At 41.8% G+C, this 20,225-nt stretch overlaps 1 protein-coding gene across 3 annotated transcripts in view; it reads right to left on the minus strand.

Moving 5' to 3' along the window:
- EOGT (EGF domain specific O-linked N-acetylglucosamine transferase) overlaps positions 1-20,225 on the minus strand; it is a 264,417-nt gene that overhangs the window by 178,972 nt on the left and 65,220 nt on the right. For all 3 annotated transcript variants that reach the window (XM_069206579.1, XM_069206580.1, XM_069206581.1), the window contains 2 exons: positions 10,396-10,617; positions 8,208-8,308 (listed from right to left, as the gene is read on the minus strand). In XM_069206579.1, the coding sequence (XP_069062680.1) occupies positions 8,208-8,308; positions 10,396-10,602 (308 nt within the window). In that variant the 5' untranslated portion in view covers positions 10,603-10,617. The remainder of the gene's footprint in view (positions 1-8,207; positions 8,309-10,395; positions 10,618-20,225) is intronic.

The following is a 20,225-nucleotide window of genomic DNA, read 5'->3' on the forward strand; positions in this document are numbered from 1 at the left end:
GTCTTTGTCCCCTTTCACAACAAAGCACAGTCACAGGCAGGGGCAGCACTTCTCCTCAGCTGTTCTCCTTGGCAGAGGTTCCTCTTGGTTCCAGAAGTGATCTTGAAGAAATCTGAAGTCAGGGGTTTTGGGTCCACTCCTTATACCCCTTTCTGCCTTTGAAGTAGGCAAACTTCAAAGGAAAGTCTCTGTTGTTTACAGGGTCCTGCCTTGCCCAGGCCATCCCCCAGACACACACTAGGGGATTAGAGACTGCATTGTGTGAGGGCAGGCACAGCCTATTCAGGTGTAAGTGACCACTCCTCCCACCACTCTTGCTCAGATGGCTCATCAGGATATGCAGGCTACATCCCAGCTCCCTTTGTGTCATTGTCTAGAGGAGATTCACAAGCAGCCCAACTGTCAGTCTGACCCAGATAGGGAATACACAAACAGGCAGAGTCACAGAATGGTTTAAGCAAGAAAATGCCCATTTTCTAAAAGTGTCATTTCCTAACTCACAATCTAAGAACCAACTGCACTAACAGATGTACTTTTAAATTGTGATTTCAGAGTCCCCAAACTCCAAATTTCTATCTGCTCTCAAAGGGAACCTGCTCTTTAATAATATTTAAAGACAGCTCCCATGCTAACCAATGAGAGAGATAGGTCTTGCACAGTGAAACCCAAATTTGGCAGTATTTCACTGTTAGGACTTGTAAAACACATCAGTACATGTCCCACCTTTCACATACACTGCACCCTGCCCATCGGGCTACCTAGGGCCTACCTTAGGGATGCCTTACATGTATAAAAAGGGAAGGTTTAGGTCTGGCAAGTAAGTACACTTTCCAAGTCAAATTGGCAGTTTAAAACTGCACAACCAGACACTACAGTGGCAGGTCTGAGACATGTTTGCAGGGCTACTAGTGGGTGGCACAATCAGTGCTGCAGGCCCATTAGTAGCATTTGATTTACAGGCCCTGGGCACCTCTAATGCACTTTACTAGGGACTTACTAGTAAATAAAGTATGCCAATCATGGATAAGCCAATGTACACATATAATTTAAACAGGGAACACTTACACGTTGGCACTGGTCAGCAGTGGTAAAGTGTCAAGAGCAAACAAAACAGCAAAAACAGAGTCCAGTACACAGAGACACTGGGAAGTAGAGGCAAAAAGAGGCAAAATGTTAGGGGAGACCATGCCAATGATGCCAAGTCTAACAGGGGAAAAAAGACATTCTGTGGCCTATCAATGACAGTACACTTTGCCTATAAAACACACAAAAAAATCTTTCTGTCCCTGGTGCATTTGAGTCACGTAAGCATCATCATAGGTACACTACCGGACGTTGACTTTAGGTGTTCTGTCAGCACAGTACACAGTAATGTTTAGGCATCTGCTTATTAGTAACAATGAGGGAATGAAAAAATTCCATAAACTCCTTTCATGTGCCTCATCGCTGTCCCTTGACGGTGGTCCTTAAAGGGGCCTTGTAGCTTTCTTAATCTCAATGGAAATTGTTCTTCAGGTCCCACATTTTATTTGTGTTACTTCACTGTTGGCTGGAGATCCTTGATCATGGTCAAGTGCTCTGTGACTGTCCCTCTACATGAGGTGCTAAAGATCTTTAATGAAGGGTCCTCTCCCTTTATCCACTAATGGAGTGCTAATTCGAGACGCCCATGAAATCAAATTTGTGTTTCAGTGTACTGCTCTGGCACAGCTTTCATCAATGATCTATGCAGCTATTGTATTACTTTTCTCTGCTCTCTATCGTCTGCTCTACATCTGTAGATAGAACTCTTAATTCTCACTTGCTTTTCTATGCACACTGCTTTTAGCCTGGCTGTGTGCCCAGTTTCTCCATCCCAGAACCAATTTTGCTTTTTGTCTGTGCTTATAGAGTTCAGGTGTCAAGCGTAGCCTTCAGTAATGTATTTTGCCCAATCCATCTTCATCCTGGGCATGGCAATTTTTTGTACCCATAACGCAATGGGCCAGATGAACAAAGCCAATTTGCATTTCTTAACGGTCCGAATCGCTATTTCTGGCCGTTAAAAAAATGCAAAATGGGCTTATCAGATGTACAAAGCCCTTTAGGGAATCCCAATTTGTGATTTCTACCCAGTACTCTGAATAGGAAATCACAAATTGTGATTTCTACTCAGATGTACAAACCATTTCCTAAATGTGAATTGGGCATTTTGGAAAAGCAATTATCATCGACTTCAAGTCAATGGTAACCATGTTCAATTTTAAAAAAGCACCCTAACATTTTTATAAAGTGCAAAAGAGCACACATATGCCCCTTGGGCATCTGGGTGCTCTACATGTGCGCCACTATTTTTGAGGTGCATTTAGAGGGGTCTTTTGCCCATAGCCATCCTCTGTTTTGTATTTCCCAAATAGTGATTTCTTAATAGCACTGTGCACCAAAGCCCATCATTTAGATCCTTTGGCATAAAAAAACTTCTGTTTTTGTGAAATGAAACTTCGCCCCATGGAGTATCTTGCACTGAAAAACAGATGTTTATGTTACCTAACTCAAAAGTACTCAATTAATTGGGAAGGAACTCAAATCTGATCATGAGGTCAAACACAGATTCTTGCAGTGAATGCATTACTCCATTGTGCCAAAAGATTCAGGACAGTGAGCTCTAGAATTAAACTCTGCATTTCTACTTTCAGCAGCCTGATGTGGAAAAGAGCCATAATATGCGGCTTTGGTAGTGCAATAGATGTTAATGGTGATGATATTTCAGATGGCATCCCTGTTAGTAGACAACGTAGGCTATTGCAGTTACATGCAAAGTAATATCTGAAAAAAAGACAGTGATAGTAGCTGGAAGGGGCCAGGATCACTTTCCACAGAGAGGTGTCCCCTCCCTGGTAGGGTGGAAAAGGGGCAGGACGTTGTTCAGAGCTATTCCCTGCTGCTGTTTTATACCTAGGAAGAAGGCGCCATGGAATTTGGCTCTCTTGTCCATTAACTAGTTTGGACTTCCTATGTATTTTGCTGTTGATTCACAAAGATGATGCAGTGCATAGCCTTGTAGTACTCCTGTGCAAACTTACTTCTGGCTTACTGCAAACATAAGCTATACCTACTCATATACCAATTTTCAGCATTTAGTAATAACAAGCAATGTGTACATACTCGGTGGCATTGGAAAATGATGGTCCATATTTTATGCAGTTTAGATTTTTAATATCTACAAAGCTGTACAATAGTGGGTTACAGTCTGGTACATTCATTAATAAGGAAGCCATTTATCTTTTTGGAAGAATGCGCATACCTTTGGTGTGAGAATTATCAAGTTTGCGATTCATCATCAATATAATGTAAATGTAAATATAAATTAGCACTTGTATAGCGCACTACTCACCTGTTGGGGTCTCAAGGCGCTGTACTCATACCGCTATGGAACCCCTCCTGGCTTTTCCCTGTGAGGCGCCCACTCCTGAGCACCCCCAGGGTGAAGCCAGGCATCCAAGCGCTGTTGGGGCCGTTGTGGAGATTAAGCAAGCTATTGCCCAGAGTTGCAGAGTGGGACCCATGAATTAGATTAGGCACCGAGGCGAGAATTATCTGGTCAAGGGGAATTGAGCCCAAGACCTGCCGAAGCGGGACTTGAACCCTGGTCTTGAGCCAGATCTCTGCTTCAGGGTCTGCCGCTCTAACCATTGAGCCACACTTCTCCACTAATAGGAGTATCTCTTCAACTATTTGTCCTTATTGAAGAATGTGATGACAAAATAATGAGGCAAATATAACTCATCGATTATGTATAATCTGGGGTTGTTTAAAAAAAAACTTTAAAAAAAGGATGAATTAAATTAATTGAAATATATGTTTTGCTTGTATGAATATGGGAAGGTGCAATTGCATTTTACAATATGCAAGGTGTTAGACCTGACAGCCTTATGGTGGTCACCCCTAACTTTTTGCCTGTCTCCCTCCACTTTTTGGACACTGTTTTTGCTGTTTTTTAGACTCTGCGCACTTTACCACTGCTAACCAGTGATAAAGTGCATATGCTCTCTCCCTTTAAACATGGTAACCTTGGATCACACCAAATTAGACTATTTGATTTACTTGTAAGTCCCTAGTAGAGTGCACTATATGTGCCCAGGGCCTGTAGATTAAATGCTACTAGTGGGCCTGCAGCACTGGTTGTGCCACCCACTTTAGTAGCCCCTTTACCTTGTCTCACGCCTTCCATTGCAAGGCCTGTGTGTTCAGTTTCACTGTCACCTCGACTTGGCATTTAAAAGTACTTGCCAAGCCTAAAACTCCCCCTTTTTCTACATATAAATCACCTCTAATGTGTGCCCTAGGTAACCCCTAGAGCAGGGTGCTGTGTGGGTAAAAGGCAGGACATGTACCTGTGTAGTTTACAAGTCCTGGTAGTGTAAAACTCTTAAATTCGTTTTTACCCTACTGTGAGGCCTGCTACCTTCATAGGCTAACATTGGGGCTGCCCTCATACATTGTTGAAGTGGTAGCTGCTGATCTGAAAGGAGTAGGAAGGTCATATTTAGTATGGCCAGAATGGTAATACAAAATCCTGCTGACTGGTGAAGTTGGATTTAATATTACTATTCTAGAAATGCCACTTTTAGAAAGTGAGCATTTCTCTCTGCACTTAAATCTTTCTGTGCCTTACAATCCACGTCTGGCTGGGTTTAGTTGACAGCTCCTTGTGCATTCGCTCAGACACACCCCAAACACAGGGTACTCAGCCTCACTTGCATACATCTGCATTTTGAATGGGTCTTCCTGGGCTGGGAGGGTGGAGGGCCTGCTCTCACACAGAGGACTGCCACACCCCCTACTGGGACCCTGGTGCACTTCTAAGCCACTCTTTGAAGTCTCCCCCACTTCAAAGGCATAAAACAGGGCCTCTGTCCTACCACCTCAGACACTTCCTGGAGAATAAACCTGAACCAGAACCTGCACCCTGACAAGAAGAACTGCCTGGGTGCCTAAAGGACTCACCTCACTACTTTCTACAGAAGACTGCTGCCTTGCTGTTGCCCTGATGTCTTGCTGCTCTCTTGCTTTGCTGCAGAAGTGCTCTCCAAGGGCTTGGATAGAGCTTGCCTCCTTTCCCCTAAAGTCTTAGGACCAAAAAGACTTCTCTCTTGCAACTGGACTCCTTGTGCGGTGAAAAATTTGCCGCAGGGCTTGTGCTGCAGTGAAAAATTCACCGCTCGCCGAACCGGAACGACGCCGCTCGACTTCGCAAGGAAAAGATCGATGCAGCGCCTGGGGTGTGACCAGAACTTCGACGCACGGCTCACCTGGGACAACGTTGCCTGACTTCCAAAGGGGAAATTGACGCAGCGCCTGCCGTGAGGGAGAAATTTCCCCGCATCGCCCACCGGAACGACACACAGATGGTCAACAAGCCCAGGATTCCACGCACAGACCCCGGGGCGTCTGAAAACCCCACGACCCGAAGAGGAGACCCGTCCACGCGCCGGAAATCGACGCAACGTCTTCCCCGCAAGAAAAATAACGACGCAAGTCCATGTGTGAAGGGGCGAAACCGACGCACACACTATTTTCCACGCATCTCCTCCTCTGTGGCCCTTTGCAGAGATTTTTCACTCCAACCAGGTACTTTGTGATTGAAAGAGACTTTGTTTGTTTTTAAAAGACTTAAGACACTTTACATCACTTCCCAGTGATATCTCTACATTTTCTTATTGCATCTTTTATCGTTTTGACCTGAAAATATCCAGATAAATATTATATATTTTTCTAAACACTGTGTGGTGTATTTTTGTGCTGCTATAGTGTGTTATTGTATGATTTATTGCACAAATAATTTACACATTGCCTTCTAAGTTAAGCCTGGCTGCTCAGTGCCAAGCTACCAGAGGGTGGGCACAGGATAATTTGGATTGTGTGTGACTTACCCTGACTAGAGTGAGGGTCCTTGCTTGGACAGCGGTGTAACCTGACTGCCAACCAAAGACCCCATTTCTAACATCAGATGAGTAGAATTGTGCAATGGGAACACTTTAATTTCAAGTTGATTAAACTTCTGCTGTGTGCTGCTGGTGAGTGGAAGCATGAGTGACTGACCTGTTCTGAACTAGTCAGACAGGGAAAAGTAAATAAAAAAGAAAGCTTTTTATAAGGACTGCTATATGGATCTTTATAGAATAATATTACTTTCTGAAAGAATCAATTGGATAGGCCGCATGAAAAGAATCATACATATCAATAACAGAATGATGGTTCTTTGGTTTGGGTTTATAGTAAGATATTTCTTGGATATATAATTGGAAAATGTTTAGCCTCTCAAATAGATTTGTCCTTGTTCATAATCGATTTGGCACAGTGAATTTGTTATATGAACAAATGTGATTTTGAGGTTAATAACCAGCATGTCTTCCTTTTTAAATAAAATCATGAATGATCATTTTTAACACATGGAGTTGTAAATATGTGAATATTGTGTATTTTTGTAAATAAGATGCAAGGTTTTATATTTGTGTGTATTTTCTATACATAATGTATGTGAATATGTTTGTATTTATATTTGTATGTTTGTAGCCACAAAGAAGGCCTTGGGGACAAAACGTGTTGGCTACCTTGAACTGAAGAGAAAGATGTTTTATTGGAAAATATATGAATAAAAATAATTTGTTTCACTAAGAAAGAAGTCTTGGGAGTCTGTGCCGTCCATATTTGGAATTGAACTTCATTGGACTTTCCAGTATGTATAGTAATCTATGCGAGTGCTGGGTCTTATGTGAATATTGAACAATCCAGTGCTTTTTATCCTGGTGTTTTGATAACTAGGAGGGTTGACCTTCAAGGCTCGTGCACCATGTATATTTTGTTTGTCTGAAGTTATCCTTTGCTAATGTGTTAAAGTGTGGTATTGATTGCCTCAGCTTTCCTTTATATTTGTTTACAATAACTAAAGTTTGCATCTTTTTCCACAGTGATGTTCATGAACCAGCACTTCCAGGACACAAATTGCAAAATGGGTAATGGGAGAAAAAAATCTTTCTTCTAATCAAATTAATTTTATACTTTCTTATAATTTTGGCTTGTGAATATATTGTAAATATTTTGAAATTATTATTTTTTAAATTTCCCAAATTGTGCAAAGATTTACATACAAACAATAAAAGGCATTAGTTGAAACAAACAATGCTTACATGCTAAATGTGGTGTAATTGGGTCCTGCACGTTTTGCTGTTGCCCAAAACAACAATTTCTACAGGAGTTTCAATGGACTTTGGGACCACTTTTCAACTTGCACTTTGTGCAATCTGCCCAACATTTCGGAGATCAATCTTAGATGCATGCCCACTGTTCCTGAAATAGTATGTGTAGTTATCTAACAGGCTTGTGTAAATGCATAGTCTGTTAAGTACAACTTCTGTATTAGGACAGCCTCATACCCCAGACATCATTTCTAATCTATCACTCCTCAACCAGTATTCCTCAACCATCATTTATCCATCATCCCTTATTGCTTATCTGTCATCCTCTTCTGTCATTACTCATCACTCATCCACCACTCATCCATTATTTCTCATCCATCATTCCTCCTCCATCAGACCTACTCCATCTGACCGCATTTTAATCCATTATTTCACATCCAGCAGAAACAATCAATTTAGAAAACATTTTTTGTATGAATTCATATTTCACTTCAATTGTAAGGTCTTATTTGGGGTAAAATTCTAAATTCAAACATGCAGCATATTTTCCATTTTTTATAGTTAGAACATGCAATTTTTGCAATCATGAACGTGTCTTCGGTGATGTGTTTAAGGTACCCCAATTTGAGATCGTCAATTATCTCTAAACTTATTATGTGGTAACTCCTGGTCAATTACTTAGACCTAATATAATCAGGGAAATGTCTGATGGTAGTATCAGTATATAAGAATGTTTATGTTGCATAAACCTGTTTAATAGAATAAATAAGTGATTTTGTCATTAACTTGGTTCGGCATAGTTACTAAAAGAATTTGAAATTGCATGTGGGAAACTAGCCATGTTACAGGGATGAAAGTGGAACACTTACACAAAATCATTCTCCGGTGCAGTTAGGATTCCCCAAACCCAACATTTTGTTCAGTAGATGAATAAGCTTGTCTTCTATTTGCCAAGAGCAACTGATTTCCATAATCTACAACTCCGTACAGCAACAACTTTCACAATAACGTTTGGAAAAGAGAACTTACCATCCTGAGTCTAAGTGTGTACACACAGGGTAACTAAACCTGTGTTGTGTATTGCAAGACTTCTCATAACCCCAGCAGGAATTGAGGTCCTTCAGCTGATCCTGAAACACAATAAACGCAGCTGAGTGTGACTGCAAGGAAAGAGTCATCAAAAAAAATAAATGTCTGCTGTATCTGGCAAAGTAGTGGCCCCTCCTTGATAAATTTGTAGCTTTAATGACTTTCCATGCATAACAGTGGTCTTTTCCTCCCATACTGTGGCATTCTTGACCGCAGTAGGGCTTTCCCTAGTAAAATAAAAACTCTCTCTTTGACACAATGTGCATTCTGGGCTACGTTCTGATTAGCCTACTATAAACGTGCCCTATCAGTGACACTTTGAAATCATTCTTATGAATATTCGGTTATTGCAGGAATAATATTGAACCATCCATGACTTAGAGACATTATAGATATTCTAGCATTAGTGCATCTTTGACAAATTGTAGCTTATTTTAGCAACATCTTGGCTACTTCTTGGAGACCTCGGATATTGGTAGCGGTCGAACCGTCTACTATGGTTTCCCACATGGTTTATGGACTTGGTGCCAGATTTAAGAAAGGTCGCTTTTCTTGCCTCGCTAAGCGCCACCCTAACGCCACCATGGGTGCATCATTTCTAAGATACGGCGCACCATGGCAGTAGTTAGGGAAACGTTTTGACACTAGTTCAGAGCTTTGCAGGATTAGCGTAAAAAATGTTGACGCTAATCCAGCAAAGCCAATAGAGGCCCATTGTAAAATAAATTGTGTGCCTCCTCTTAACGCCTACTTTGAGCAGGCATAAAAAAGTGCCGAAAAAAAAATTACGCAAAGAAATCTCAAATCTAACGGGGGAACGCCCCCTTCACTTACATTATGACTGGAACAGGCATATTGTAGCGCAAAGGGTTACAAAGTGGCGCAATGCATTCATTGCGCCACTTTGTAATTATGGCTTGGGGAAAAGGCCACCTTAGCACAGTCTCAGCTTAAAAAAATGATGCTAAGGTGGCGGTAGGCCCTCTTAAATCAGGGTCTTAGTCTTACGATAGGGAGGAGCCCTGACAGGCTATCCCATATTAAAAAAAACTTCATTTTTCAAACAATTGGGAAACTATCAGTGTACTATATGTTGTTTTCGTTATGTATAAATATATGTGAGCACTGCGTCATCTGCAATGTCTGACTCACTTTCTAATACTTTTTCAGGTATGAATTTGGATTATTACGAATTAAAAATGAACATGAATATTGTTTTGATATTATATTGTAGCCTGTGTTTTACAATGTTTATGTTATTGTGGCATTGGCTGCCATCATTATTTGTAAGATTATTTCCTAAATTCAGGCTATGAAACAGCTTTTGAAGGATTACAGAGTTTCTAGACCTTAAGGTATAGAACTTGGTCCAAATGAGTCCCAGAGACATTATTGTGAATTTGAGGAGCCCAGCAGGTAGGGCACCGACCCCACCTGGGCCAGAAAGCACGAGGGCATCAACCACTGTTTCAACCTCTGTTTTAAGGTTTGTAGGAGGTCTGTTCTTAATTTTTTCTTGAAGGTGGAGTTGGTATGCACAGTTTTTGCCAGTTTAACGACATTCTCGACCAGGTTGAGATTCAGATCGATAGTGAAGCCAAGGGATTTGGTAAAAGGAGTTGATGGTGACATGTCAAGCGGGGCAGATGTCAAGCCATTGCCTAAATGATCCGGAAGGGGGAAATTGGTGAAGTAAAGAAGTACAAATTCAATCTTGCTGAGGTTCAGTTTTAGAGAGAAGGAATATATCTAGTCAAACAGCTCATTTGGCACGTTTATAAGGTTGTTAAATTAGAAGGTTTGAAAACTTTGACATGAAGCATAAAGGAGATCAATTATCTCCCCATTCTACAATTTAAATGTGGAGCACTGCATTGCTGTTGTGAATTATGAAATAAATATTTTCCACAAGAAATTATTCCCTTGGGCACTTTATTTGGTAAACCTGTGGAGGTGACACATAATGCTATGTCTGCAGCACAGTAGACACAGGAACATAGAACAGTGCAATCTCCCTACACTTAGTGCCAAAGATGTACACAGCGTGTAATGGAGTACAGAAGACTTCAGTTTCACTAACCAATTTGTAAGTGAAATAGACCATATGAAGTTATGAACTCGGACCTACCTTAAAAGGACACTGAAGGTCCTGCTTGCATATGGTGGCAATATGCCTATTGTTGTGTAGGAAATAGGGAATGTGCTCCTCGGGCAGATTAACAGCTGTGTAGTCATAGCTTCGTGCTTGAGAGATTTCTTCAGTCTCAGGATTCCCACTCTGGGCACTAGCTAATGTTTCATGAATCAAAACTCCAAACAGTAACAGTATCAGCATGACAATCCACAAATCCTAAAGAGAGACACCATGCAAGATATTAGAAGGCAAAAAGCTCATTTTTCGCTAGCTTAATATTTGATTGCATTGTGGATATTTCTTTGATACAATTGCATTGCTTAATTTTGTGCCATGTTTACGATTTATCCTTCACAAGAATACGTCACGACAGGCAAAGCGAAAAACAAGTTACATACTCTAAACTTGTGTTGGATACATGGTACATTGTTTTACGTCCCTGCACCTAGAATGCAAATCTCCACTGGAAAAACGTAAGGAAAAACAAGCCTCGTGTTCACATTTTACTATAGGAACAGTGGAGTCTGCACCATTACACTCCTAGGCTGATAGCGCGCATCACTCTTGCGTCCACTTCACCAGTGTCCTGCTGACCACAGAGCTTTCCCAGTAGTCCCAATGACCCTGTTCAGCGCTGAATAAAAGGAAATATTTTACCTCCTGGTTGGGCGCCGAAATATAGCACACGAACCAGCAATCTAATCTAATCTTCCGTGGAATCAGCGTAAGACCTTAAAGCACTGGACCGATCTTAAAGGAAAGACATGCTGCATGGTTACGGTGCAAAACTAGGCCCGCCTCTTGCATCCTTACCATCACGACAGAGCTAATGGCAGTGGCTCATGCCCGGTTATCTGTTCCCTGCAGTGCTTTATTTGTAAATAAAAACGTGCCGGTGCCCAAAGCCCTACTCCTAAACACGCGGCTGCTGCAATTAAATGTGCGAACACGGAATACTGGGGAAGCGTAATCTTGAAGCCATCTCGGGCCTCTTCAATCCATTTAAAGCTACATCAGCTCACTCTTGCAGCTTTCTGCTTCCTCCCATTGTGATGCTTTTTCGTTTTTAACTTCCACCGCCTTTCCCATATGTGTCTTTTGCTCGCAGCAAATACTTGGGACAGAAGAATAAGGCTGGCCCTCAAAAATAAGTACGGGTGCTTAGCACCGGAAACAACAAGCACAAATTAAGCACTGGTGCCCAGGTCTCTCGCGTTCATTTAACTGTTACTAAGGATTCTGCTCACTTGATCCTTCATGGGCAGTCCGTTTGTTTTTTCATTAAAGTGACGTCTGTTTGAAGAGACGTTTTCCTTTGTCTTTCCGAGAGTTTATTATTTTTTTTATAGCACATTCCCTTAGATTAGCACGAATCTGGTACTGGAGCGCTGCAAGTGCACCATGGCTCACCATGGCTCACTGAAGGCACACTAAAGGCAAGCCAACCAGCGCCTGTCCATGCCTGAACAATGCCCAGCGCCAGTGATGTTGCCTGTTTCCTGTCAGCTATAACACACATGCAGTACCTCCATCTCAGCCCCTCGCAAAAACTCCTACATCTTAATTCGATAATTCAGGTCAGATTAAGATCTCGGCGATCTAACAGATATTAATTGACAGCAGCAACCTTCTTAGTTAGGAAAACACCATTCCTGTTGAGAAGAATTCTTGTAAGTGTTACACATTCTTCTGCTTCTAGAAAGGGAGGCTATTTATTATCCCCTTTTTAAGTCCAGATCATTACCCAAACATAAAACAGAGATATACATATGGTCTTATTCTGAACTACAACCTGGATGCTCTATTTTTAATAGAAACCTGACTACAGGAGAGGTGAGAACCTGGATTTAGCAGGAGCAGTCCCTGAAGGCTATACAATCTTGCACATACATAGACTCCAGAAAAGGAGGAGGACTGGTACTGTTTTTCAGTGATTCACTCATTTTCACAGCTAGAGTTGGCTAAAACGTTTGGGATTTAAACCAGGCCTGATCCCTCTATGACATACAATAGTCTTTTACATCGATCACTACAGGTGAATTGCAGGTTTAGTCTTCATTTCACTTTTATGTGCTATGCAGAGAACACCCAGAAGACCTTCCAGGTTGAGGGTCCCAAGGCATTTAAAGAACCATTAAGTCATGTTTGAAAGCGGCTTCCTGGATGTCGGAGAATGCATTGAAATTTAACTCCGAAAGATCTGATATTGGGTGATTCACCGGTATCGTGATTTTGAAGGGTCTCATGGTGACATGAACTGCAGGGCCCGGATTCTTGCCCAGGAATAAAGGCTAAAACTCTCAGGGTTATTGTTAGCAATTCCCTATCTTTCATAGCAGGGGTTCCCAACCTTTTCACTTCTGTGGACCCCCACTTTATCAATACTGTAACCCAGGGACCCCGACTGAATCATTATTGGAACCCGGGGACCCTCACTGAGTCATTACTGAAAGCTGGGGACCTAATCATTTAAAATTATTACATTTTCTAAGTAGTTGCAGACCCCCTGGGATGGCTTCGTGTACCCCCAGGGGACCCCGATATCACAGGTTGGGAACAACTATTTCAGAGCATATATCTCCAAAATTACCTCCTCTTGCTACTACTTCCTAAAGCTGTTGGCCAAAACCTGTCCACTCATATAGGTTGATAGCTGGAAAGCAGTGGTTCAAGCAGCTATTCTTTCTAGGCTGGATTATTGCACTGCTTTGGTTCAGTATATGGACTTTGGGCTGCATTTTTGTTGCCAACAGACATTTCACCACCTGCACTGCAGCTCCTAATTAAACAGCACTGCAGCTGGCACAAAACCCATGGGCAGGATGGAGAGAGGAGCAGGGGCACAGGGTGCACCTCCTTAAAAAACAAAACCAGCGATCACTTCAGATCAAACATCAATGTCGAGAGTGAGTCGGTGTTTGCCCCATGGCAAAATGTCCGAAAATCCTTTATGAGCATATTTCTGGCAGTATGGACCATGCTAGCCCTTCCTAAGAGGGTATATATTTTTGCTGTGTTCAGGGATCTTCATTGGCTCCCCACTGAGAAAGTCATTTTAAAAACCTGATGCATTACTCATCTTCTCCAACAAGGACCCACCTATCTACACACTACATTTTGTCGCTATCACCCTTAGTTCCTCTGCTGTGTACCTGTTCTCAGTCACCATTTAAAAAAGTAAGACAGGAGGCTGCTCCTTCAGTATATTAGCCACAAAGGAATGGAATACTTTGCCTCTCGGTTTTGGAATGGAGACACACCATTTTACTTTTAGAACGAATTTTGAACACCTGGCTTTGCCCCCAAATGATTACCTCTGCCCTGCTTGCTTCTCTCCAGAATTTAGATTACTTAGCAACAGGACACATAAGGGTAGCAGTAAATGTCAGAATAGGACATAAAATTAGAGCTGCCTTTTTTTGTACTTTTAATTTCTCACCATCATAAAGGATGAAGGGCAGTCAGAACAGACAATTAAAGAGAAAATAAAAAACTGGCAACAAAATATGTATTGCATGGTTAAATACTGGTTATAAATTGTTCTAAAATCCAGGAATTCTTCAGAAGGTGATAACTTATTTCTGCATCATACTTGCAAAGATGATGTTGTCAGAAGCTATCCACTCTGGAATTACCTGAATAAGGTTTCATGGGAGATTTATGCTATATAGAACTTTAATGGTAGTACCTCACTGGATATGTTTATATCCAAAAGGAGTGAAACAAATATATGAGTGTAATCGCGAGCAAAGGGTGTAATGTCTTGCATGATTTAGAACAGAACCTTTATGGCTCCCCAAGGACTCTGTATCAGTGAGTGACGTAATTGCTAGAGTAGAATTTATGAATGCTTGCTTTGGAATGGTGGTGTTCCCAGGTACATGCAGAAGAATAAAGGTATGTGAGTTGCAGCTCCGTGTCTGGCCTCGTCATTCAGCTGGTAGCAGGCTGGGGAAGACGCTACAACTGGCAATGAGATAAGGGATAAGTAACCCGAAAAGGAAAGTGCTCTCCTAGAGAGTTTTCCTTGGTCCAAGCAAACTGCTTGTGCGTGCCATGTGTGCCTTAGTCAAAGTGGTTAGTCAACGGTTGGTGTATGTGGAGTCAAAGACAACTCCAGTCGATGTGAAGCATGTGAAAAAAGTTTCACAGAAAAGTCTATGCATTGTTGGTCAAGAAAGTACGACCAAGATACCACAAAAAGGTGCCACACTGCCATGCAAAGTAAAGTTATACAAAATATGGAATGTAAACCGTAAAGGATGATTCAGCCAGGGTTATAAAGCATTATTAAAGACAATTATCAAATAGTGCAGAAGGCGGATCAGCCAGGTGTAATACAATACAAACTGAAGTATAAAAAGAATAAATTAAAAGACCTACCAAGCCAACTAAAAACAACAGTCACCGAAATGGCTGAAGGAGTAGTGTTCCAGATTGTGTTTACAGAGCTGTCAATACCAGAAGTGCTTGGTCATCAAGCTACAGTTGGCTCAGAACAACTTCATAGGCCTTTCAAAAGCAAGGAGTGAAGGCAACAGTAAAGTCTGTGAAATTTGAAAATGGCAACCATGAAAGAAGATGTCATTCCCATTAAGATTAAAGTTGATCCTGAGACTCACGTCAATAGACTTTAAAGTAGATTTACACAAACATAATAATTTGACAGTGTCGCCGAGTGTACCACTCTCAATGTCAGTAAGCTTCATACTGGTTTGCAATGCTGCTTCTTTCCTAAAACCACCATCACCATTCAATACCACCAAAAAGCAAAAAAACATTAGTGATAGATGGACAACTTGGATAGAGGATTTGAAGATTGAATTGACGGACTTGAAGAGGCTGATAACAGGAAGAATATCAAATATCTCAGAAATCTTGCTGGTGCGAAAGAAGTCCTAGGAAAACTGGAAAGCACTGATGAAGTCACACACCGTCCGATTAAGAATGTATTGAATCTCAAATTTAATCCAGTACCAAAAGTTGATTACGAACAATATGTGTTCAGTCAAGACGTCAAAGAGTTGGTAAAATAATTGATGAATTTGTGGAAAGACTCAACACTATAAGTTCAATTAATTTAATTATGAAGAAGTCATGAGGTTTATAGTGATCGATGGATGTTTGTCTGATTCATTCAGATGACAAATGCTTAGAGAAACTCCTAGTAAGGGGCGAGGTTCATGGCTGCCAGAGCTCAGAAGCGTGCTGAGAGACAAGCTGCCGACATGGATGCTGGAGTTGCCCATAGTGGATCAGTCATGAGTGCAAAGTAATCCAAAACATAAGACTGAAGGACACAAAGTGATCTCTAATCGCAAAAAGAAGTTGTGTTTCATATGTGGATTTGCAGTTCCACACACAGGAAAATGTCCCACCATTGGCCAAATATGCAAAGGCTGTTGTAAACAGAACAATTCTGTGAAAATGTGCAGAGCAAAGGAAAATGTGTGCCACTGCACAAAGACAAGATAGTCGAAAGAACGTTCCAGAGGCAACGTTTGACGCACGCCCACACCCCCAAGCATCAATATCAGTTTAGGCAAACAGATACTAACCAAAGTTGATTTTCTTCTAAATCATCATCAAACAGTTCTTCAGCCTCATTAACAAGTAAAAGTGATAAAAGTGAGTGTGCCATGGCAATGCTTACCTCAGAAAAATGTGCACATATCTGACTAGTTGCTTGTGAGGAGAAAAGTCAGTAAAGAAAAGTCGACATGTACAAATAACAAAATCATACAAAAACTGTACAAAGATTGCACTGAAAATACATGGATGTTCAGTAGCTTTAATTATTGATAGTGGTGCTTCGATAAATATAATGCCTGAAGAGAAGTACGATGACCTGTGTCAGGTACCACGGCTCACGCAGTCAAAGACCAAAGTATACACTTGGGCTGCATCGACACCCATGAAGAGCAAAGGTTTGTTTATGGCGATGTGAAACATAAGAAAAAAAAGTACAAGCATCCATGTACTTGAAGGCATCGACAAGTGCCTGTTTGCTGAGTAACCACACGCCTGCTGATATGGGACTGATTTCAGTGAATTACAACATTAATGCTCATCAAGAAAGAGTAAGACAAGCTTTGTTTCATGTTTTAGAAAAGTTAAAGACTATGAAAGTAAAACTGCATATTAATGAGGATATCTGTCCTTTTGCTCAGAGACCTGGACAAGATGCTTTTCATATACAAGAAGCTGTTGAAAAAGAACTTGAATCATTCCTTAAGCAAGACTTTATTGAATGTTCTGCTGGTCCAACCCCAAGAGTTTCTCCCATCGTAGTAGTGCCTAAAAACAACCACAAGGGAGCTGTGTGCATATGCTTTGACATGTGCCAAGTAAACAAAGCAAATGAACAAGAGCGACATCCAGGGCCGCACATTGCTGACATGATCACGCAACTGAATGGTGCCAAAATCGTCTATCGACTTGATTTGAATAAAGGCTATCATCATTTAGAACTAGAACAAAACTGCAGATATACTACAACTTTTGCTACACATGTTGGTTTGCTTAGATACTACAGACTTGGGCCCTCCTTAAGAGACTGGCGGTCTTGAGACCGCCAGACTCACCATGGCGGTGAAGACCACCGTATTATGAGTTGTGGGGTTTGGCTGAAGCCAAACCTCCACAACTCCGCCTGGCCTGTAGATGCGTTTGCATCGCCACGGCCTGCGGTGACCTCCTCCAATCCGGTGGCAGGCCTCAGGCCGCCGTCCGGATTACAGGTTTGCACACCACCAGGCTTTCTGTGTCAGTCACCCCGCCACGGAAAACCTGGCGGTCATGCACCCAGTGGCAGGAATCTTCATTCCTGTCGCCGTCACCCACACACACATCAACAACACATGCCAACATCCCCCCCCACCTGTCCATACACTCACAGGCACTTTCCCCACCCCTTCACGCACGCATACATTCATTCACATACACACCCATTCAGCATAAGCATACATGCACTCAGACACACCCACTCACTCGCATTTATTCATACAGACACCCCCATACACGCGCACATACACGCACACACATACCCTCGCGACACGCACGCATTCAGCATCCCCTCCGCAAACACATTCACCCAAACACACCACAGACACCCTCCCATCCTTTTGGATGCCCACTTACCTCTTCCATCGAGGAGGAGGTCTGGGAGGCGATGGGTCTTGGCAGACTTCCCTCTCCGCCACCACCACGCCAGCAGGACACCGCTGAGTCGTATTGCAGCTCGGAATAAGGAGGGCAGAGTCATTGCTGGCGTGGCGGTACTGGCGAGGGAACAGCCTCTGCACCGCCAGAACGAATGATGGCTGCTCTCCACCTCAGAAATGGCGGTGAGCAGCCACCACTCGTAATATGGCAGTCGAATGGTCGGTTCGGCTTTTGGAATTGACCGCCAAAGTTGTAATGAGGGCCTTGGTTTTGGTGTGTCATCGGCTGCAGAACTTTTCCAAAACATCATACAACGCATCATACAAACTGTTGTGAATGCATTTACTTATTGCGATGACATATTGGTTTTTGCAGCTACCCAGAAGGAGCACCATAGAGCCCTCACACAAGTATGTCAATTACTCAATGATGCAGGTTTGACTTTAAATGCAGACAAGGGTTAGTTCAATAAAACAAAATTAAATTCTTTGGCCATGTCTTTGCTGATGGAGGCATGACACCAAATCCTGCAAAAGTGCAAGCTTTGACAAATGCTGTGCTCCCATAAGATGTTCCAATGGTACATTCTTTTCTTGGAATGGCTAGATACTGTTCACAATACATAAAGGACTTTGCTAATGTTAGTGCTCCATTACAAGAGTTAACCATGAAAATTGTTTCCTTTAAATCGTCATGAAAATGTGAAAAGTTTCAAAAGAATCAAATATGCCATAAACAATGCTACAGAAATGGTGTCCAATCCAAAGCTCCATACCAAGATTGTTGTTTGGAGCTAGCCCCATTGGGTTAGGCACTATACTTGCACAGAACAATGGAAGCTCAGATGCAAGATTACATATTGTGGTCTATGCTAACAGAACATGCTTATTCACAGCCTGAAAAGGAACGTTTGGCTGTAGTATGGGCTTGTGAACATTTCTATGTATTCCTGTACTGAAAGCCTCTTATGCTGGTGACTGATCATCAAGGCTTGCTGACCACCTTCGGCAATCCAAAAGTCAAGATGCCTCCTCAAATTGAGCGATGGGGACTACGGTTGCAAAAGTATCATTATACAATTGTGCATCACCCAGGAAAGGATCAAAATCCTGCTGACTACTGTTTGAGAGTGCCCATTTAAGATCAGGGCACTCCATCCAAAACTGATGAGGCCTACATCAATTTCATTGTCAAGTTAACTACACCAGCTACTATATCATCAGCCCAGATGGTCACTGATACGAGTCATGAGAGTGACCTGCTCAAGTTAAAGGACATAATTACACATGAGGCATTGAACAAACACATTTGACCTCTCAGTAATGATGGTGAATATCAAAAAGTACAAGCATGTCAAAGATGAATTGTCCACAACTCAGGAAGTAATTATTCTGCAAGGATCAAGGATCCTGATTCCAGAGAGTCTACGACAAAAGGTGATAGAATTGGCTCATGAAAGACATTGTGGTATTATCGCTACAAAGAGAGCTCTCCAAGACCAAGTTTGGTTCCCATAACTGGATGACAAATTTGAAAACAAATTCAAGGGCTGTCACATATGCAGTTGTCTGTCAACCGAGGTTACTTAACATACCTTGAACATGTCAGAACTCCTGTGTGGGAATAGCCATGGACTTCTTTGGTCCATTTGACAAAGGACATCATTTAATGACGATAATAGATGAATATTCATATTTTCCTTTGGTTGAAGATCTCTAATCCATGACATATGAGCGAGTAGTCAAAAAACATTAAGGCATATTTGCAAAGATCACACCGTTGTGTGCTGAAGTAACCAGTGAAGTGTGCAACTCTTGAGAAGCTCGGTCTAAGAGCACTGCTGCACTCTATCTCACAAGCTTATCGGAGGACACCCCACTCAAACACAGGTGAAAGTCCTGCGACTTTGCTGTTCAGGAGAGCAGCAGCAACCAAGATAACCCAATGAACCTGTTGAAATAAACAGTAATGAAAACCTAATTTGTTCTAGGGAATTGGTTCCAAAACAGAAAATGAAAGTGTATGCTGACAAGAGGCAACATGCGAAAGACCTTTCATTCAAAAAAGGGGATTTGAGTATCACCAGACAACTAAGGAAAATAAAATCTGATACTCCTTACGATGCTGAACCTTTTGAAGAACTGTCTATCAAAGGACAAATGGTGACTGCCCAACGACCTGGGAAGTCCCTTACCAGAGACTGTTCTCACTTCAAGCCTGTGTTTTATCGGTCTTCAAATCGAGATGGTGAAATAAAGACTGACTCCAAAAACTCAATGACTGTTGCTGATTCCTTACCACCTTTGGTAATTTCTGATACTGAAGACAACAGTTTACAGTAACCAGATTGGGTTGACAGATCAAAGCACCAAGAAGACTGACTGAAGAGATATAGTTGCCAGTGTTTCTGTATATGTAAAGCTTTGTGTCTCATGATTTTCTAAACATTTGAAATTTCTCATTTAACAGAGGGGCAGATGTAGTGTCTTGTATGATGTAGGAAAGAACCTTTATGGCTCCTCAAGTACTCTGTATCAGTGTGTGACGTAATCGCTATAATAGAATGCATGAACGCTTGCTTGGTACCAGGCTGGGAAAGACACTACAGAGGGGGTCCCAGTCAGATAACAGTTTAGAATTTAAAAGACTTAAACTTCACA

This window comes from Pleurodeles waltl, chromosome 9 (genome assembly GCF_031143425.1).
Source record: "Pleurodeles waltl isolate 20211129_DDA chromosome 9, aPleWal1.hap1.20221129, whole genome shotgun sequence".
NCBI classification, from domain to species: Eukaryota; Metazoa; Chordata; class Amphibia; order Caudata; family Salamandridae; genus Pleurodeles; species Pleurodeles waltl.